The sequence below is a fragment of the Marmota flaviventris genome, chromosome 10 (genome assembly GCF_047511675.1).
Source record: "Marmota flaviventris isolate mMarFla1 chromosome 10, mMarFla1.hap1, whole genome shotgun sequence".
Taxonomy (NCBI): domain Eukaryota; kingdom Metazoa; phylum Chordata; class Mammalia; order Rodentia; family Sciuridae; genus Marmota; species Marmota flaviventris.
Window position 1 is genome coordinate 105,706,415 of NC_092507.1, and position 18,449 is coordinate 105,724,863.

Below are 18,449 nucleotides of genomic sequence, written 5' to 3' on the forward strand. Positions count from 1 at the left end.
CCCAGAGGAACTCTATCACTGTGCTACATCCCAGCCTTTTTTATTTTGAGACAGGGTCTAAGTTATCCAGGTTAGCCTTCAATTTGCAATCCTCCTACCTTGGCCTCTTGTGTAACTACTTCTTTATTGACAAAATCATACCCCCCAAAAGCTCCCAGCTTCTTGTACCAGTTGAAAGCCTTGGTTACAAACATGGTCCAAGTAGCTCAAAATTAGTTCTATGAAACAATACTATTCTAAGGCCATACTTATTTTGAAAGCCTGAAGTTTTTTCCCACAACTATAAAAGTACTACCAAGTTGAAAATCTTTATTTCATTAAGATATACAAATAGAGTTAATACAAAAGTCCACATCTTTTGTGGTTTCTAAACATTTGACCATCAATGGTTTCCACGAGAGGCTGTTCTTCATATTTCAGAGAAAGTTCAGATGTCTGACATTCTGTGAAAGCCCAACTTTTCTTCCTTTCTACCCATCAAATTAGTCTTTTCAGAAATCTTGCCGGATGTTTTCTTTGTTTGCCTCTCCATTTTGCTGCTTAATTTGAAAGATTTCATTTTCTAGTTGCACAATAGTCCGTTCAATTTCATAATTCTTACTGACCAGGGATACCCAACTAAAAAATGAAAGAAAAGAAAATGAAAATATTACTCAATATAAGATTTCTCTTAGAAGATTTAATTTTAAATGTATGTACAATTTCATTGAGGGTTGTAACACTTAACTTTTCATTTAAAAAAACGGAGACACAATTGTAAAAAAAATAGGTGAAAGGTACAGAGACTTTCTCTGTATTATTTATTTTTTTGCAGTACTGGGGCCAAACCCAGAGTTCTGCATATGCCAGCCAAGCACTCCACCACTGGCCAGATCCTTAGGCCTTTTTATTTTGAGACAGCGTCTCACCTCATCCAGGCTGCCTTTGAACTTCCAATCCTCCTGCTTCAACCTCCTGAGTACCTCTGTATTATTTTTTTAAATTGGCACTTTATAATAGTGAAATTCATTATGCCGTATTTGTATATGCACATAATTTGATCAATCTCATTTCCCCATCCTGCTTGCTATACTCTACTGATCTCCCTTCTATTACTACTACTACTATTGTTTTAATTAGCATGTTATATTTGTAAGTGGGATTCACTGTGGTATATTCATACATGGACATAACATATTTGGTTGATTTCATTCCTCATTTATTATTACTTACAATTTCAAGTGAATCTACAATTATTTCAAATTAAGAAGTATAATTAATAAAAAAGTAAGTAGAAACAAATAGCAAATCAATAAGACAGAAAAGACAAGAAAGAGTATTGAAAGACAGTATTGGGTTAGTAGAAGAGAAAATAGGGCAGAAGCAACAATTATAGAAAAATGGTGGAAACAATTCTAGAACTGATAAAAAATAAACTGCAGATTTAAGGAAGGCTCCCTTTCCCCTAAAACAATCTCAAGGAGGCTATAATCTCAGCTACTTGGGAAGCTGAGGCAGGAGGATCACAAGTTTGAGGCCAGTGTGTGCAACTCAGCAAGACCTTGTCTCAAAATAAAATATAAGGTCTGGGAGTGTAGCACTTGTCTAGAATGTGCAAGGGCCTGGATTTAACCCCCAGTACCACACACACACACACAAAGGGGGGTGGGGTGGGGCTAGTCATGGTACAGAGTGCCAGATTAGTATATGGGAGGCCTAGGGTTTAATTCTCAATGCTGACAAAAAGTAAACAATAAAACAATTAGAATACAAGTAGGTCTTATAAAGAGCCAGAAATACTAGACTAAAAACATGACAGGTACTCTAAGACCAGATCATTAGCTGTGGTCCAATTCTTATCTATTTATTTATTAATTATTTTTAGGTGGACACAATATCTTTATTTTGTTTTTATGTGATACTGAGAATCCAACCCAGTGCTTCATGCATGCTAGGCGAGTGCGGTACCATTTGAACCACATCCCCAGCCCCATGTGGTCCAATTCTTGTTTGTAACTCTTTTTTGCTTTCTACACTCAGAAAGGTGCAGATTTTGAAATAGTGAAGGGCAGATTTAGAAAACAGCATCTGACACCCGTGGAATTCCATGTGAATACTGTTTGATTCTTACTGAATCCTGATCACAGAAAGGGATAAGCAGTTTGAAACATGATGGAATTATTGACACTCACTTTGACTCCATTTCTCTTAATTTAGATCCAGCTGTAAGTTGCATGTTCTTTCGCTGCCAGTTTAAGTCCTGAATATGTTTCCTGCAAAAAGTTATTTACACAACCCAACTACATTTTAACGTTAAGAGTAAAATAAACAGAAAAAGTAACAGTCAATGTGAAAATGTCTTTAATCTCTTTAAAATAGACACATACACAAATAGTCAACATGAGAATACCTTTAATGTCCTGAGAACAGATACATACACAATCATGGACTAGTTTTAGAAGTGAGCTTTCTTCTAGTTAAAATAAAAAGTACACCCAAACATGTACACATAAATTACAAATCAGAAGTCCCTCCTCCCCTGCATTTCTCCCACTTCCTAGTGAATGCTGTTGAGTTTTTGGTGGGGGCAATAATTTAAATATGGACTGTCCCCTCCAAAATTCATGTTGAAGTTTAACCTCCACTGTGCATTATCAACAGTCAAAAGTTAATTGAACTATGGTGGTTGGGGTGGGCCTTTGCAATGTGAGAGATGATTAGGATTAGACAGTAACAGTGTGGAGCCCCAAATACTGAATACACCAGGTTTTTTAACAGTGAGAAAGGGACCTGAACACACACCTGCGCCACTTCCCCGTCTCTTGCCATGTGATGTCCTGCACCACGCTGGGACTCTGCCAGCAAGGTTATAACCAGATGTACCCCTTGACCTTGGATTTCCAGAACTGTAAGCCAAAATAAACCTCTTTTGTTTAAAACTTACCCAGTGTGAGGTATTATGCTGTTTGCAACAGGAAACAAAAAGACAGTGGGTGTCCTAGATTCTTTCCTCTGTGCACACATATGCAAAGACCGGTTTTTATATAAATCAGGTTACACATGTTATTCTACAATGTTCCCCCTCTTTTAAAGTCCCTTTTCTATGCTTGCAGACTTGCAAGTTGTATGACCTGGTAGAAATGTTTTCAGATTTTAAGCCTATTTCCCTTCCTCTCAGGAAGGACAAATCCAGTGCTAGATGCTGGACAGACTGTCCAGTGTTTACTGTCATATGGCTATAGTCTTATTGCTTTCTTTTTTCTTCCACTGTCTATTAAGGGTTTGCTTAAACTTTATTCTAAAACAACAGGAAGAACAATTTACCTTAACTTCTGAAGCTCTTTCTGTGCGTGTTCAATCATATGGACTAGATTTCTAAAGAAGGAGAAAAGGAAAATCAGATTAAGGAACATTAAGACCTCATGATACCAGCTAAACTACCTAGGTTCACACAAAGTTACATTTTCCTACTAAAAAAATAAACAATGAGATCTCTGTGCTCAATACATTAGATACTCCATTAACATTAACTAATTTTATTCTCACAGGAATTGAGATAGGGTATGATTTATTATTCCAGTTACACATGTGAATAAAACAGGCTTACAAGGATCAAGTAACTTGATCAAGATAATACAGGTGTTAGACATTTCAGGTTGGTTATTTTATTTTTTTCATAATAGGGACTGAGCCTAGGGGCATTTCACTGAATTAAATCCCAGCCAGCCTTTTCTGTTTTATGTTGAGACAGGGTCTCATTAAGTTGCAGAGGCTAGCCTTGAACTTGTAATCCTCCTGTCTCAGCCTCCCAAGTTGCTGGGATTATAGGCGTGCACTACCGTGCCTGGTTGGATTTCAGGTCTTTTACATTCTAGAGCTAAGCAGCTTACAGATACTTTCATTTTGAGTACCTATGTCATTTCTTAAACTGTTATATGACTTTTTTTTCTTGGAGACAGGTCGACTATGCTTTCCAGGCTGGCCTTGAACTCCAGGGCTCAAATAATCCTCGTGTCTTCAGCCTCCTTGGACTACAGGCACTTAACACTCCTGGCTTATCATAACTTTTTTTCATCAATCAAGAAGATGAAAAATATCTGATAGACCTATTTTTTAATATGGAGCTTCTTGAGGATGGGAATCATGTTGTTCTCCTTGTGAAACAAGTTTTCTTAACTGACCTGTCTCTTAAATTTCTTCATCATCCAGATCTCATTCTCAATATTCTTTTATATCTCGATTTTCATATCTACATTAATCTTGTCTTATTCAACTCTGGTTTTTACTAAAAACTGAAAAAGAAGCTGTAGTAGGAGGCTAGAGATTCAGGTATCAGTCTAAATCACTTCTAACTAACATAGGGGAAAAGTTCAATAGAGAGTACCATGTGATCATTATCACTGGAAGTGATTTGATGGTAGACTTCAATAAACTTAAACAACAGCTTTACTGAGACATAATTCACAAGCCACTTGAACAACTCTGGCCTGACGGTACTGTTGCTTCAGACTAATACTGTTTCCTAGTTGTGCTGCAGGGCTGGGCTTCTCACATGTGTTTCCTGATTTTCTAACTCAAATTTTCTGCTGTTGCCCTGAGTCAACTTCCTACCTCTACCGACTGGTTTTCTTGCACTAAATGCAATTCTCTAATGATTTGGTCTTCAAACATCCTCTCCCTGAAAGGTTATTTGTTGTCTTCTTCCTGTTCCATCCTCCTTCTTAAATTTATTTTGACAATATATACTATTTTTGCATAGTATTCTTCCTCCGGAAAAGCTTCTATTGAGTTTGGAGGAGACAAAAAAAAAAAAGCTTAGGACAATGTTCAACAGTGAAGAATACTATGTGATTAAAGGAAAAGCAAGTAACGTCCACCATAGTTACCAAGAAGAGGCACAGAGTACGATAGGCAGAATTTCAATCAGGGAAGACAGGCAGACCGGAATCAATGTTCTCTTGAATTTAATGGTTCCTCCCCGTACCTATGTTCTTCATTTTTGGACACCCAAATCGCCGATTACTGGTTCCTTGGCCTAGAATTTGTTTCCTTAACAATATGTAGAGCTTCTTGAGGATAGGAATCATGCTGTTCTCCTTGTGAAACAAGTTTTCTTAACTGATCTCTCTCTTAAATTTCTTCATCATCCAGATCCTATTCTTTCTTTTGACCCTTCCTTTCTTTTGTATATTCATAAAAGAAGCTGAAATGTTTGTCTTGTAGTTTCCCAAATTCTGGGTTTTGTCCGTTGGATCACGATTTGGCAATAGAAACTTATAATTCTGAAGATCATACAAAAGCTATCTATTGTGGTTTTATTTTATACAATTGTTTAAGGAAACAGTCTAACAGAGTTTTACATATACTCATGAGGCTCAAAGGAACCACAGAGATAATTTTTTTTTTCTTGTAGTATTGGGGATCAAACCTAGGACCGTATGCTTACGAGGCAAGCACTCTACCAGCTGAGTTATATCCTCAGCCCCTCACAGAGATAATCTAACTACTGAATTTTACAGACAAGAAAACTGAAGTCTAGATAGAGAATAAATACTAAAGCTAAAGCTTTGGAACAGAAATGAGAGCTCAATGGGTTGTTTTGCCAGCAAAATCCTTTCTGATATTAGTTCTCTATTTATAGTTTGATTGTTATTATTCACAAACTCCATATTTTGAGAGTCTGTGTACCTACTTTATTTATATCCCCCAAATTACTATTTGCAATGTTTTGTAGTCATTCATGAATATCTGTACACCAGTGAAAACTCTTGAGATCCTAGGTATGCACATTCCCAGTTGAGGCTAAGCAAGGAGACGCTCTGACTTTTTATTTTTGCTCGCATAAAGAGAAGCCCAGAGGACAGAGTTTAAGTTTCAAGTTTGGCATCTATTAGCAAAGTGTCTTAAGTGTGATACTTTATACTTCTTAAGTTCATTTTCTCTCTTTTTTTTGGATACTGGGGAATAAACTCAGGGGCCTCAACCACTGAACCACATCCCCAGCCCAATTTTTGTATTTTATTTAGAGATAGGGCCTGAGTTGCTAAGTGCCTCGCCATTGCTGAGGCTGGCTTTGAACTCATGATACACCTGCTAGGTGTGCACCACTGTGCCCAGTTTGTTTTTTCTTTTTCTTTTTTTAAATTTGTTTTAATTAGTTACAATTAATTAATTAGTTTTTTATTAAAAAAACCTACTAGAATTAGTTGTTTCTAAAATAACTTATGTGAGATGTATGTGTGTATACATATACATACTTCTAGAGATATGGTATGGTATTTAATTCAGTGTTTACTGGGACTAATGAGAATCAACTAATGAGAATCCCTAACATTAAGGATTACAGTCTATCAGGTGATTTGTATACTGGCCCTCACAACCCATTTTCTTACATCATTCTACAGTAAATGTGGTAGTTTAAAGTCAGGCCTCATTAGCACTCTTAAATTTTGAGATGGGTCTCAAAGTACTGGCTTTTCATAGGGGTTAGATCTAGGACACGATCCCAAGTCAAATCTAGCTTTATTATTTTTTATCCCTTGTCTGTTACCCAGTCTCCCATATTTTTAAAAAATATTAAAGCTTTGGGTAGGATGGGTGAAAAGCAGCTTACTCATTATATACTTTCCAGGCATTACATCCATGCTGAGACATTAGTTCCAGATTCTCAATTCGAACTGCCTGATGCTCTAACTGGGCCATAGAATTGTTTACACATTCTTGCCATGCGGTAATGTCATTTTTCTGACCAGAGGAAGGGGCTGGAAGTTCATATCTGAAATTAAACAACAAAATAAAATAAACCCACATATACTGCCAAGTTTTTATGCTTCTTCCCAATAAAATGCCCCATGCATTTATGCACGCTATATAAAACTACAGAAGACTGAAGATGCAGACCTTACAAAAAAAGAAACCTATTAATCTTAAGACACAATCAATTTACAAATGAGATTTATTTAAAAAATATATATTTTATGTGATGCTGAGGATCGAACCCAGGGCCTCGCACATGCCAGGTGAGTGCTCTACCACTGAGCCACAATCTCAGCTCCTACAAATGAGATTTAGCACCATTGTATATAGTAACAAACAAACAAAAAGAGTTTACATCAATGTAAATCAGTTAAGTAAACTATATCATATTCACATAAAGAACTACCATATTAGCTATTAAATGTGACTGGAAGTTCAGTCCAATCTCTCTTCATACTTGCAAGACCCTGTGCAGTAGTAGCTCAGGGGCACTGGACCACTGAGGCACATACCCAGCCCTATTTTGCATTTTATTTATTTAGATAGGGTCTCATTGAGTTGCTTAGTGCCTAGCTGTTACTGAGGCTGGCTTTGAACTTGTGATCCTTCTGCCTCAGCCTCCTGAGCTGCTGGGATTACAAGCATGAGCCACCATACCTAGCTTCTGCCTTATCATTATCACCTTTTCTTTTTAAATTTTGTGGTGCTGGGGATTGAACCCAGGGCCTTGTGCATGCAAGGCAAGCACTGTACCAACTGAGCTACCTCCCCATGCCTTATCATCTTTAAAAAGAAAAATGTTTCTGAAAAAATCTTAATATATAAAAGAAAAACCTAGGCTCCAAAAAAATTTGCTACCAGTTTTTGTAAATGATATCTGTTCTAGAGAAAAAAATTGGTAAGGAACATAATACTTGTTTGCCTTTAGAGCCTACTCTGTTCTCAGTATCTTTACACTGTCAATACAGCCAGCAAATACACTCTTCATAAATTTCAACTCATTATTAATGAGTTACTACAAATAACTTCTAAATTTCCATTTTAACATTCTTACCGTTTCATACTGAGCAATTCAATTGGTTGTCGGGCAGCCAGTCTTTCAAATTCATTTCTCATTATGTCAGTCTAATATATAAATCAGAGAAAAAATTATTTCCAAGTTCATACTGAAATTAATAATCAAACTGAAATTAATAATCACCAAATAATGAATTTAATCTACTCAGGTATTTATATTACCCATTATAATGGATCATTTTCCTTCTCCCAATTCTTCTTTTAGGTGCTGGGGACTGAACCCAGGGCCTAGCGCATGCTGAGTACATGCTCTCCCACTAAGTTACACCCCAGCCATCCCTAAATCCTTCTCTGGATTAAATGCTTTCCAGGCTGGGCATGGTGGCACACACCTATAGTTCCAGTGACCTGGAGGCTGAGGTAGGAAGATTTCAAGTTTGGTTTGACAGCAGCCTGGGCAACTTAAGGAGATCCTGCCTCAAATAAAAAAAATAAATAAAAAAGGCTGGGGGTACAGCTCAGTGGTAGAGCACCCCTGGATTCAATCCCCAGTACTGGGGAGAAATTCTTTTTAGGATCTGAACATACACATGCTTTAATTCATACTCAGGCAGGAAAGGTGGTATATATAAAGAAGCCCACAAAAGAAAGGAATAATTCTTCTTCTTTTTTTTTTTTTTTTTTTTTAAATAATTAAAGCTTTATCATTGTACATAGTAGCTGGGTTCATCCTGACAAACTCATAATAACATGCATGGAAATTAATTTCAGTTCACGATCCCCCCTTTTTCCCTCCCAACCTCCCTCATCTCTCCCATTCTTTTTCCTCTACTCTACTAGACTTCCCAAGAAAGGATTAATTTTAAAAAAATAGTGTTTCTGGGACTCTGCAAATAATTTTAATCCCATTAATATCTCACCCCTGGACTGGGGATATAGCTCAGTAGGTACAGTGCTTGCCTCGCATGTACGAGGCCCTGGGTTCAATCCTCAGCACCACAAAACAAAAACAAAAAACCCCCAAACTCACCCCTCTCTCTCTTATTCCCATTTAATTGGTGTCAGGTGGAGCCTAGACATGATCCTACTTTTTTTTGGTTCAGTACAGGGGACTGAACCCAGGGCCTTGTGCATGCTAGGCAAATGCTCTACTACTGAGCTACATCCCAGATCTTTCTTAAGTTTTGAGAGAGGGTCTTGCTAAATTGCTGAGGCTGGCCTCAAACTTGGAATCTCCTGCCTCAGCATCCCAAGTAGCTGGGATTAAAGGCGTGCACCACTGAGCTCAGTTGTATTATTTTTGGGGGGGTACTGGGGATTAAATTCAGGCACACTTGACCACTGAGCCACATCCCCAGCCCTATTTTGTATTTTATTTAGAGACTGGGTCTCTCTGAGTTGCTTAGTGCTTCATGTTTGCTGAAGCTGGTTTTGAACTCACAATCCCCCTGCCTCAGCCTCCTGAGCCACTGGGATGACAGGTGTGTGCCACCAGGCCTGGTCTTATTTTTGTTTTTAACATTAGTTGATTGTCAAGTGAAGCTGGGTTAAGAACTATCAACCTGAGCACTTTTTGACAGTGGACGAAGAAGGGAGAGGACTTCAGGCATAAAATACTTTGCTTTAAGATTATGAGCCCAACTCTATACTTTCTTCCTTTTTTTAAAGAAATATATTTTTTAGTTGTAGGTGGACACAATACCTTTATTTGTTTAATGTGGTGCTAAAGATCAAACCCAGTACCTCATGCCTACTAGGTGAGCGCTCTACTACTGAGCCACAACCCCAGCCCCCAACTCTATACTTTCTATTTTGTCCTGGTTGCTATTTTCACACCTAATTCTTTGCAAAGAATGGAGGAAAAAGGAGGAAGGAGAAAATGTAATTTATTCTGCAATCTGCTTTAGCAATTTCACTATGGTAAAGATGTGCTATGGCCATGCCTCTTGTAAGTCCAACGTTCTGCTCAATATATCCTAATCCCATTTCTTTTTTTTTTTTTTTTAAATTTTTTATTGTTGGCTGTTCAAAACATTACATAGTTCTTGATATATCATATTTCACAATTTGATTCAAGTGGGTTATGAGCTCCCATTTTTACCCCATATACAGATTGCAGAATCACATCAGTTACACATCCATTGATTTACATATTGCCATATTAGTGTCTGTTGTATTCTGCTGCCTTTCCTATCCTCTACTATCACCCCTCCCCTCCCTCAATCCCATTTCTATTCTGCATATTTTCTACCCTGAGTGTAAAGAACTGCTTAAATAAAATACTTATTTATAGTAATACTTAGGTCACTTCACACAATTTCAGTTGTCTGAGGGCTTCAACTATCCCAACAATCTCAGTAGAACAAGTTAAAGAAGGCCTTCCAGAAACCCACATTTCTTTTGACAAATTTTACATTTAGCATTTCTTGTTGGAGAAAGCTGTTTTGGGGTTTGCTGAACTATACACAATTCTTAAGAAAAAAACATACGGTTATCTTGTTTTTTGCACAAAACTAGGGCTTTTTAGCTACAAGATTATACACAACGACAAAGAATAACAACTAACAATTAGCTAAGAGAGAACCTACAAAAATGCAGGCAAGTTACAAAGGAGCCCTTTTCTAACTTACATGGACAGTAAGCAAAAGATTTAGAAATTTAGCTCAATGCTCCAAAGACTGAGCCAGGTTCATGAAGCTAAGTTATCAAAACACAGAACAAAACAAAGCAGAAAACTCTAGGCATGTTGAACACATGGTAAGCATTCATGATATAAAACTGCCTTGGAAGCTGTTTACACATCCACTGATCATCATCTGGACCTACTGTGTGCCAGGCAATGAAGATGACAAAAAGGTTCTTGTTCAGGGAGTTGTCACATTGCAGCTTAAAATTAAGGCCTCCCTCAACCACCCAATCTAGAGTAGTCAATCAGTCACTATCACATTACTATTTTAATTTTCTGTATAGCATTTATCAAGAATCTGGTATTTTCTGATTTGTCTGTCTCAATACTCTAGAATACAAGCTCTGTGAGGGTATGGGCCTTGCCTATTCTGTTCCCTAATACTCAGCACAGATATTAAAAAATAATTGTGAAATTAATTAAAGGGAGAGTAGTTTTCAAAGGCAGTTTGAAAAGCAATCAATGTCTTGGTGAATTAAGTTAGTTTTTCTAAACTTCAGTTTTACTATCTAAAAAATGGGATATAAATAGCTATCAGCCTGGAAGAGTAGTTTGTGCCTCTAGTCTAGCTATGTGAGAGGATGAATCAGGAGGAATCTGAGCCTAGGGGTTTGCAGCCAACCTGGGCAACAGAGCAAGACCCTGTTTCACTGAAAATGGTAAATAAAGAGTTATATAGTTCACAGGGCCATTCTGTAGACTAAGTGAGATAGTGAGTCCAGTATACTATTACCAAGTATAATTGAGAAAGGGTTAAATAATCATTATGCTAGTTACAAACGCAGGAAGTATGTTATATTTAAGAGAGGGAGAGAAAATGATTAAACAAATTAAAGTATTAAAAAGTTTGTGATTGAGGGCTGGGGTTGTGGCTCAGTGGCAGACCGCTTGCCCAGCATGTGTGAGGCCCTGGGTTTGATCCTCAGCATCACATAAAAAATAAACAGACAAAGGTATTGTGTCCAACTACAACTAAAAAATAAATATTAAAAAAAGATTGTGATTGAATGTTATTATCTGAAACCTCCAGAAATCAGAACAATAAGGAAGCAATGGTGGTATGATGGGGCATGATTGTACATGGCTACAATCACAGCTACACAGGAGAATGAGGCAGGAGGATCAAAAGTTCAAGTCTAGACAGGTGCAGTGGTGCATGTCTGTAATCCCAGCAGCTAAGGAGGCTCAGGCAGGAGGATTGAAATTCAAAGCCAGCCTCAGCATGTTCGTGAGGAACTAAGCAACTCAAGAGGATGCTGTTTCTAAATAAAATATCAGAAAAGGGCTAGGGATGTGGCTCAGTGGTTAAATAGCCCTGGGAGAAAAGGAAGGAAGGAAGGAAGGAAGGCCGGCCTTGGAAGTTGCCCAGGGGTAGAGCACTTCACTACCATGCATGAGGACTTGGGTTTGATCCTTGGTACCACCAAAACAAACAACAACAAGTAATAATAATAATAGACAACTTAAAGAAAGCATGGGAAAATAGCAATGATGGGCCACATATTTGAAGGTGACACCAAACGATTACAATGGAGCTGAAAAATATCTATGTCTAGTGTCATATTAATGTCATAGTGCAATACATGTGTTTGTGGAGATGCTGTGCAAACCTATGACACTGTCAGTCATTATTTAAGAATGACAGTATACAACTATGTTACTAGTTGAATGTATTTACTATGCTTTTTTTTTTTTTAAATGGTACTGGGGATTTAACCCAGGGCCTCCCACATGCTAGGTAAGCATTCTACTACTGAGCTGCACCCCTAACTTCTTTAACTTTTTATTTTAAGACAGAGTCTTGCTCATTTATTGCCCAGGCTGGCCTTAAACTTGTTATTCTTAGCCTCTGGAATAGCTGGGACTACAGGCATGTGCCACCATGCCAAGGTATACTATGCTATTGTGTGTACTCCTATTTACTAAAGACTTTATACCCCCTTATGCCAGCAGCACCCTCATATATATGTTTCCTTCTCTACTGACTGCATCACCAGGTCATCTGAAGTGACTGACCTGTATGGTATCTAGGATAGGATACTTGGTGCAACACGAAACAGACCAGCAAATAACTGGTACCTTGGGTGTTTGTGTGCTTGTGTGTGGTGATGGCCATTGGACCCCCCAACTTTGCCGTGTTCCACAAGTGCTCTGTTATTAAGCTACAGCCCTAGCTCTGTACTACCTTTTAATAACACAATCCTTTCATAAATAAATGGTCACATATTTGGGGAAAATAAAACCTCTAAATATGTTGAAATGTTATCCAATAGTCCAGAAATGACATTTTACATTTTGGCTAGCTGATTAGATCCTAACTAGTATCTTGGGTGCACTTCTAGGTTAAACATTTAAAATGGTATATACTTAGACGTGGTTTGTCCACTCATTCACACACATTTGGTAAATATCTAGGCTTTGATAAAAATGTCGCCCTCCAGTGGTTCTAAAGAGCATTGGTAATTAAGCCTACATATATTAAAAACCCTAGATTACTTGCTGCACAGTGGATCTGGAGGGTAGAGGATCCCTTTGAGAATTTATCCACACAGACTTTTGCAATAGGAGCGTTCAAGGAGAGTTTCTGCATTAGGAGAGTTCCTTCTCCGGTTCTCAGAGTAAGAATCTCGGACAAGGATCTGCTGTTTTCAGATAAACATAACTAAACGACATGTAAGTAGCAGCTAAGAAAACAACAATTAAGCTGGAATTTAAAATTCACATTTACGTAGCTAAAACTCTCAATCCAAAATAAAGATCCACGGGAATCCTCGTTCGTACGCAGGGCTGAAGCCTCACACTTACTTCAAATGCAGAATAATCCGGGGCTGTGAGGTAGCTCAAGTAGTTCTTGGTAGGTCGGTATCTGCGAGTTTCCTCCTCCACCAACGCTGCAGCCTAAAAAAAGCAGGGGCCAGGTTACAAGCGACAAATTATAACGCGCCTCCTCAGCCACCGGCCAGTGAGCGCTGTCAGCCACACGGGCAGCCCGCACTCACCGCTTCTCGCACGCCAGGCGCTTCATAACCTTGATCAAAATACGGAAGCGCGTCCACCACAACCTCGCCGGCCACTAGCCCCGTGCCCGCCATTCCAGAGACTTCAGGTTCTCCTGTGTTTTCTGAGTCTGCGCAGGCTCAGTCCCGTTTGATTACGCCTGCGCCCTGCGCTGATGTAATCCACGTCGCCCGCGCAACGACTTTTAGCGCATGCCCAATTGCTAAATCTGAAGGCAAGCTAGCTCTGCAGCTAGAAATCGCAGGGCTCTGACGTTTGGGTCGGAAGTGACGTCACGCGCCGTCGTCTCCGCGGAAGGACTCAATGTTCAGTCTTCGGTTTGCTGCGTTTTTTTGTGTGTGAATGGCAGCAGTCTAGTGGAGTTAGGACTTTTGTTACCTCCAGGAGGTCGATTCCTGGCAGGAGAGCCCCTTCAGATTTCTGGAGGAACTGGTTGCAGGATTTGGCAGGAAATGAGAAAGTGGTTTCCCAGCTCAGCTCGATTTACTCTAACCTCCACCTTCTCCCAAGCTTTTCACTCGTGTGCTGGGATTTTCGTGCACTTTGTTGCCCACTTTTAAAAGCCCTGCTATTTTGCCTTTAGAGCACACAAAAAACCCAGTCATTTTGCCTTTAAGACTGGGCGCAGTGCAGCATCCCTGTAATTCCAGTTACTCAGGAGGGAGGCTGAGGCAGAAGGATCACAATTTCCAGGCCAGCCTCAACAAATTAGCTAGACCTGTCTCAAAAAGTAAAAAAAGCTGAGGATGTAGCTCTGTGGTAAAGGGCCCCCTGGGTTCAATCCCCAATACCAACTGGGAAGGAAGACCTAGGGTAATAGAAAAGCACTCATTGCCTCCTAACCATTCAAGCTGCTGCCAAAGCCATATTCTTTGCTACTGGCCCCCCAGACTAAGCTGCCTCCCTTTAACTAAGCAGGTAAAGGCCAACGAAGATTCTTCGACTACATACCCTATCCATTGTGTAATCGACCCAGTCTTGTTTGCGAAGATCTTTGTAAATGTTGGCCACGGTATTTAAGCCTGGTTAGTCTATGGTGGATTCGGATTATTTTTCTAATTTACCATTAAGTAAATGTGCTACCTGTAGATTTAAGTGAAGTAAAAACATCTTTACATCTTAAAACAATTTTGTTTAAAATTCTTCGAGATTTGTGCGTTTTTTAAATGTTTTTATTCATTAAAAGAACATTTTATACAAATCTTGAGCAATTCTTTTACAAACGTATCCAGAATTCACAATACATTACGAAAACAAAATGCAACAGACCAAGGAAAGGAAGTGACTTTCAGATTGCAAGGATAACATAAGACTCATCCCTGAAGGAGAGTAAGACTCTCATCCCTGAAGCAAAGTCTCCCTGCAGAGGGATAACCAGGATCCACCACAGTAAACCTTTCTACCCCCATGGCATAAACACTCAATGACTAATTGTTCCCTCAGGCTTAAGAGTATAAGAAGAGATTAAATGGGGAGGAGTATGGTAAGTGAAAGCTGCTTAATCAAGATTTTAGAAGACACAGGCTAAGTTCTATTCCTGGACCCACATCTGTAGGAACTATACACAGCACCAGCCTTAAATGGCATCTACTCCAGATTCATTCAAGCACACCTGAATGGGTTATAATGACAATACTGTACAAGGATTTTAAAAGTATGAATAAATATTTTCTATGGCAGTTAAAACCATGAGCAAAAGTTAAAAAAAAAAAAAACCTGATATTTTCTATAATATTATCAATGAAAATTGCACCATCACTGACAAATTCCTCTTTCCAATCACTTCTACTTTTGATATTAAAGATCTGGGTGACTAAGTGGTTATGCTCAGGAAATGTTCATATTCAGAGTCAAATTTAATTAGAGTTAAAAGCCCAATGATGTTAAGAGAATCAAAGAAGAGTCTTATGGTGGGGGTGTAGCCCAATGGTAGAGCCGCTGTGAGGGGCCCTGAGTTCTATCCCCAGCACCACAAAAACAAACCCTCTCTTGGCCCATGTAATTTAAAATCCCTTATCCTCAGAGCTGAAAGTTCACTCTAGTATGTTTAATGGAAAACTGTTTAAATAGCTATAATCCTAGAGAGTTCAAATTTCCATCTGTAGGACTAACAAATTTCTCTGTGTTCATAAAATAAAAGTTCTAGCATCAGCTCTGAATTGCATAACTTTGGCCAAATTATTATGCCTCTTTGAATTCCAGTTTCTTCATTAGCAAAATGGAGACACAAAATCAAAAATTTAAGACTTGCATAAGATGACATACATACATATACTACAATGCATGGCAAATGGTGAACACACAAATATGTCCTTGCAAGGACATTTCCATATTAGCTATAATTCCTCAAAATTTAATGCTGACACGTGAGGGATAAGTTATTCAAGTGTCACACATTGTGGAGGAGAAGCTGCAAAATATTTACTTTTATAAAGAACTCAATTAACAGTACTGAAAAAGTAGGGTTTCCACATAAAGTGAGGTTACCCTCGGAAGGCATTAAACAAAAAAGCCTGGAGACAAATGATGAGTATATTCCAGTTTGTAAGCTCCAACATCCCATGGGTTTCAAGCTGCCATGATATTTCAGAGATGAGAATTACATGTATAAAGCTAATGTTTTCCATTTCAATCAGGCCTCTCTAGTACTTAAAACTCACCCTTTCTCTCATTACACTCATCTTTGAGCTATTGGATAAATGCAATACCAACAAGCCTTTCCCTTGCCTTCACAGACTAAGCACAAAACACAGAGAATGAGCCCATAAAAGGCCACAATAGAAAAGCTGGAGGCAGAGTAACGAGCATCAGTTCCAGATCACTCCCAACAGTTCTCCAGTAATTACTCAGCAGCAACAGGAGAGTCTTCTTCAGAGCCTGACTTGCTCCTTAACCTTTTAAAATTTCAAGGATTTCGTAGAATATTTCAATGCATCCTGCCCTTAGAAAAAATATTTTTTTGGCACTTTCTGTTCTATTTAGGATGGAGACATTCAAGTAAAGATTTCATTTCTTCTGTAGAAATTTCATTTTGCTTCCTAAAAGTCAAAAAAAAAAAAAAAAGTGAACTCTCAATTTATTTTCACTTAAAGTAAATTATTTGAGGCACGGGATTAATAATTCAACTATTCAAAACATCCCAAAAATTGAGCTTTCATCTCAAGTCCTATGGTTTGAATAAGCGTACCCCAAGGCTGAAGTAGTAAAGGTTTGTTCCCCAGCTTGTGGCACTATTGGGAAGTGGCAGAACTTTTAAGAAGAAAGCCAGTCATGGGGGGGCATGTCCTTGAGGGGATATTAGGACCCTGGCCCCTTTCTGTCTCTCTTTGCTTCTTCCATGAAGTAAGCGGCTTCCTCTGCCCTGCATTCCCACCATGCCCCAGGCCCCAAAGGAGTGGAGCCAACTGACCATGGATTGGAGCCAACCTCTAAATCTATGAGTCAAAATTAACCTTTCCTTTTTTTTTTTTAATTTATTTTTTAGTTTTCGGTGGACACAACATCTTTATTTTATTTTTATGTGGTGCTGAGGATCGAACCCAGCACCTCGCGCATGACAGGCGAGTGCACTACCGCTTGAGCCACATCCCCAGCCCAACCTTTCCTTTTTTAAAGTTGATTTTTTTAGGTATTTTGTTATGATAATGAAAAGCTGACACACCAAGATATCAGCTGATGTGTTTAACCATCAGAACATCCCTGTTTCTAATTGCAGAGAGAGAAAAAAACTCAGACATAATCCAATTCAGTGATTTAGATTTAAAATCACCTAGCATACTCCCCAGAGATTTCATAGACCCTGAGGAAATTTCTTAGGCTCTCTGGAGATTAGTCTTTAGTGCATCTGAGAACCATTGATCTAATCTAATCCCATGGTATAAAGATGAAACAACAGCCCAAGGCATTATTTGTCTATGGTCTCTCAGCTAGTTAGGTACAAGATTAAATGAGGGACATACATTTTAAAGACCAGTATAAATATTATGCAATACAGGTTCTTCACTGTTTTAGGGTAGCCCACCAATGTTCTTATACCATACTGGGTAACTATTTGAAAAATCATAAATGTTTCTTTATGAAGTGCATAATCTTTTGCCTCAGAGTTCCTCTAAATCAGGTGTTTTTATTTTATTTTATTTTATTTTAAATATTTATTTATTTTTTTTAGTTTTCGGCGGACACAACATCTTTGTTTGTATGTGGTGCTGAGGATCGAACCCGGGCCGCACGCATGCCAGGCGAGCGCGCTACCGTTTGAGCCACATCCCCAGCCCCAAATCAGGTGTTTTTAATCTGAAGTCTATGGATAGGCTTGGGGGGGTCCACAAACACCCTAAAATTATATGCACAATTTATTTGCACGGGAAAAGGGGCCACAGTTTTTATAAGATTATCCAAGAGACACAGCCTAAAAATAATTAATAATCATGGTATGGAAACTTATATCATAAAGGGACAGTTCAGGGAGCTTCATCAGAACAGGCTACTCTGATGAGGGTTCCAACCTCTGAGAGTTTTTCTCCCAAACACTTTGGAACTAGGGTCATGCATTTTGCTCAAGTCTACTTGAGGTTACACTAATCTGATTATAAAGTCTTTGGGATGAGCTTTGCTTACTGGAGAGCATTTTTCCCCCCCTTCAGCAACATTTCTCTTACAGTAAATCACGGCAACTCACCAAGACTCCGCAAAATTCTATTCACCCCACTGGGCTCAGACTCAGGAATTGTTTCCAAGTACTGGAGCGCCCGGACCTCAAACAAACCTATAAAGAAAACTCATGTTGGTAAACCTGTTCAATGCTCTGGAAATTAGTTAAATAAAAATTTATTCTTATTACCAGTATATTATTTCAATATTACAAAATAAATAATTCTCAAACTGAACAATTCCAAGTTTGAGCCCTTATAGCTTTACATTGTTTTTGGATTAAATTATTATATTCATGCTATTTAAGCCATCACTAAATAAAGAGAACTCTAGGATTAAAACT

The 18,449-nt window shown here is 38.5% G+C and overlaps 2 protein-coding genes across 5 annotated transcripts in view; both read right to left on the reverse strand.

Annotated features, from left to right (window-relative positions):
- Positions 1-285: 285 nt before the first annotated feature.
- Positions 286-13,593, reverse strand: Bcas2 (BCAS2 pre-mRNA processing factor). 2 transcript variants are annotated; one of them, XR_011708911.1, is made up of 8 exons: positions 13,438-13,593; positions 13,244-13,336; positions 7,790-7,860; positions 6,593-6,754; positions 3,304-3,354; positions 2,782-2,885; positions 2,172-2,252; positions 528-618 (listed from the first exon to the last, which is right to left on the reverse strand). XR_011708911.1 is itself a non-coding variant. In XM_027940287.2 (7 exons), exons 1-7 carry the CDS (start codon positions 13,528-13,530, stop codon positions 492-494), a joined length of 678 nt encoding a protein of 225 aa, XP_027796088.1. In that variant the 5' UTR covers positions 13,531-13,587; the 3' UTR covers positions 286-491. The 2 variants fall into 2 exon arrangements, 1 of the variants encoding a protein (XP_027796088.1); XM_027940287.2 differs by lacking the exon at positions 2,782-2,885 and having other exon boundaries at positions 286-618; positions 13,438-13,587.
- Positions 13,594-14,606: 1,013 nt separating this feature from the next.
- Dennd2c (DENN domain containing 2C) overlaps positions 14,607-18,449 on the reverse strand; it is a 79,630-nt gene continuing 75,787 nt past the window's right edge. For all 3 annotated transcript variants that reach the window (XM_027940323.2, XM_027940322.2, XM_071618220.1), the window contains 2 exons: positions 18,135-18,221; positions 14,607-16,494 (listed from right to left, as the gene is read on the reverse strand). In XM_027940323.2, coding sequence (XP_027796124.1) covers positions 16,463-16,494; positions 18,135-18,221 — 119 coding nt within the window. In that variant the 3' untranslated portion in view covers positions 14,607-16,462. The remainder of the gene's footprint in view (positions 16,495-18,134; positions 18,222-18,449) is intronic.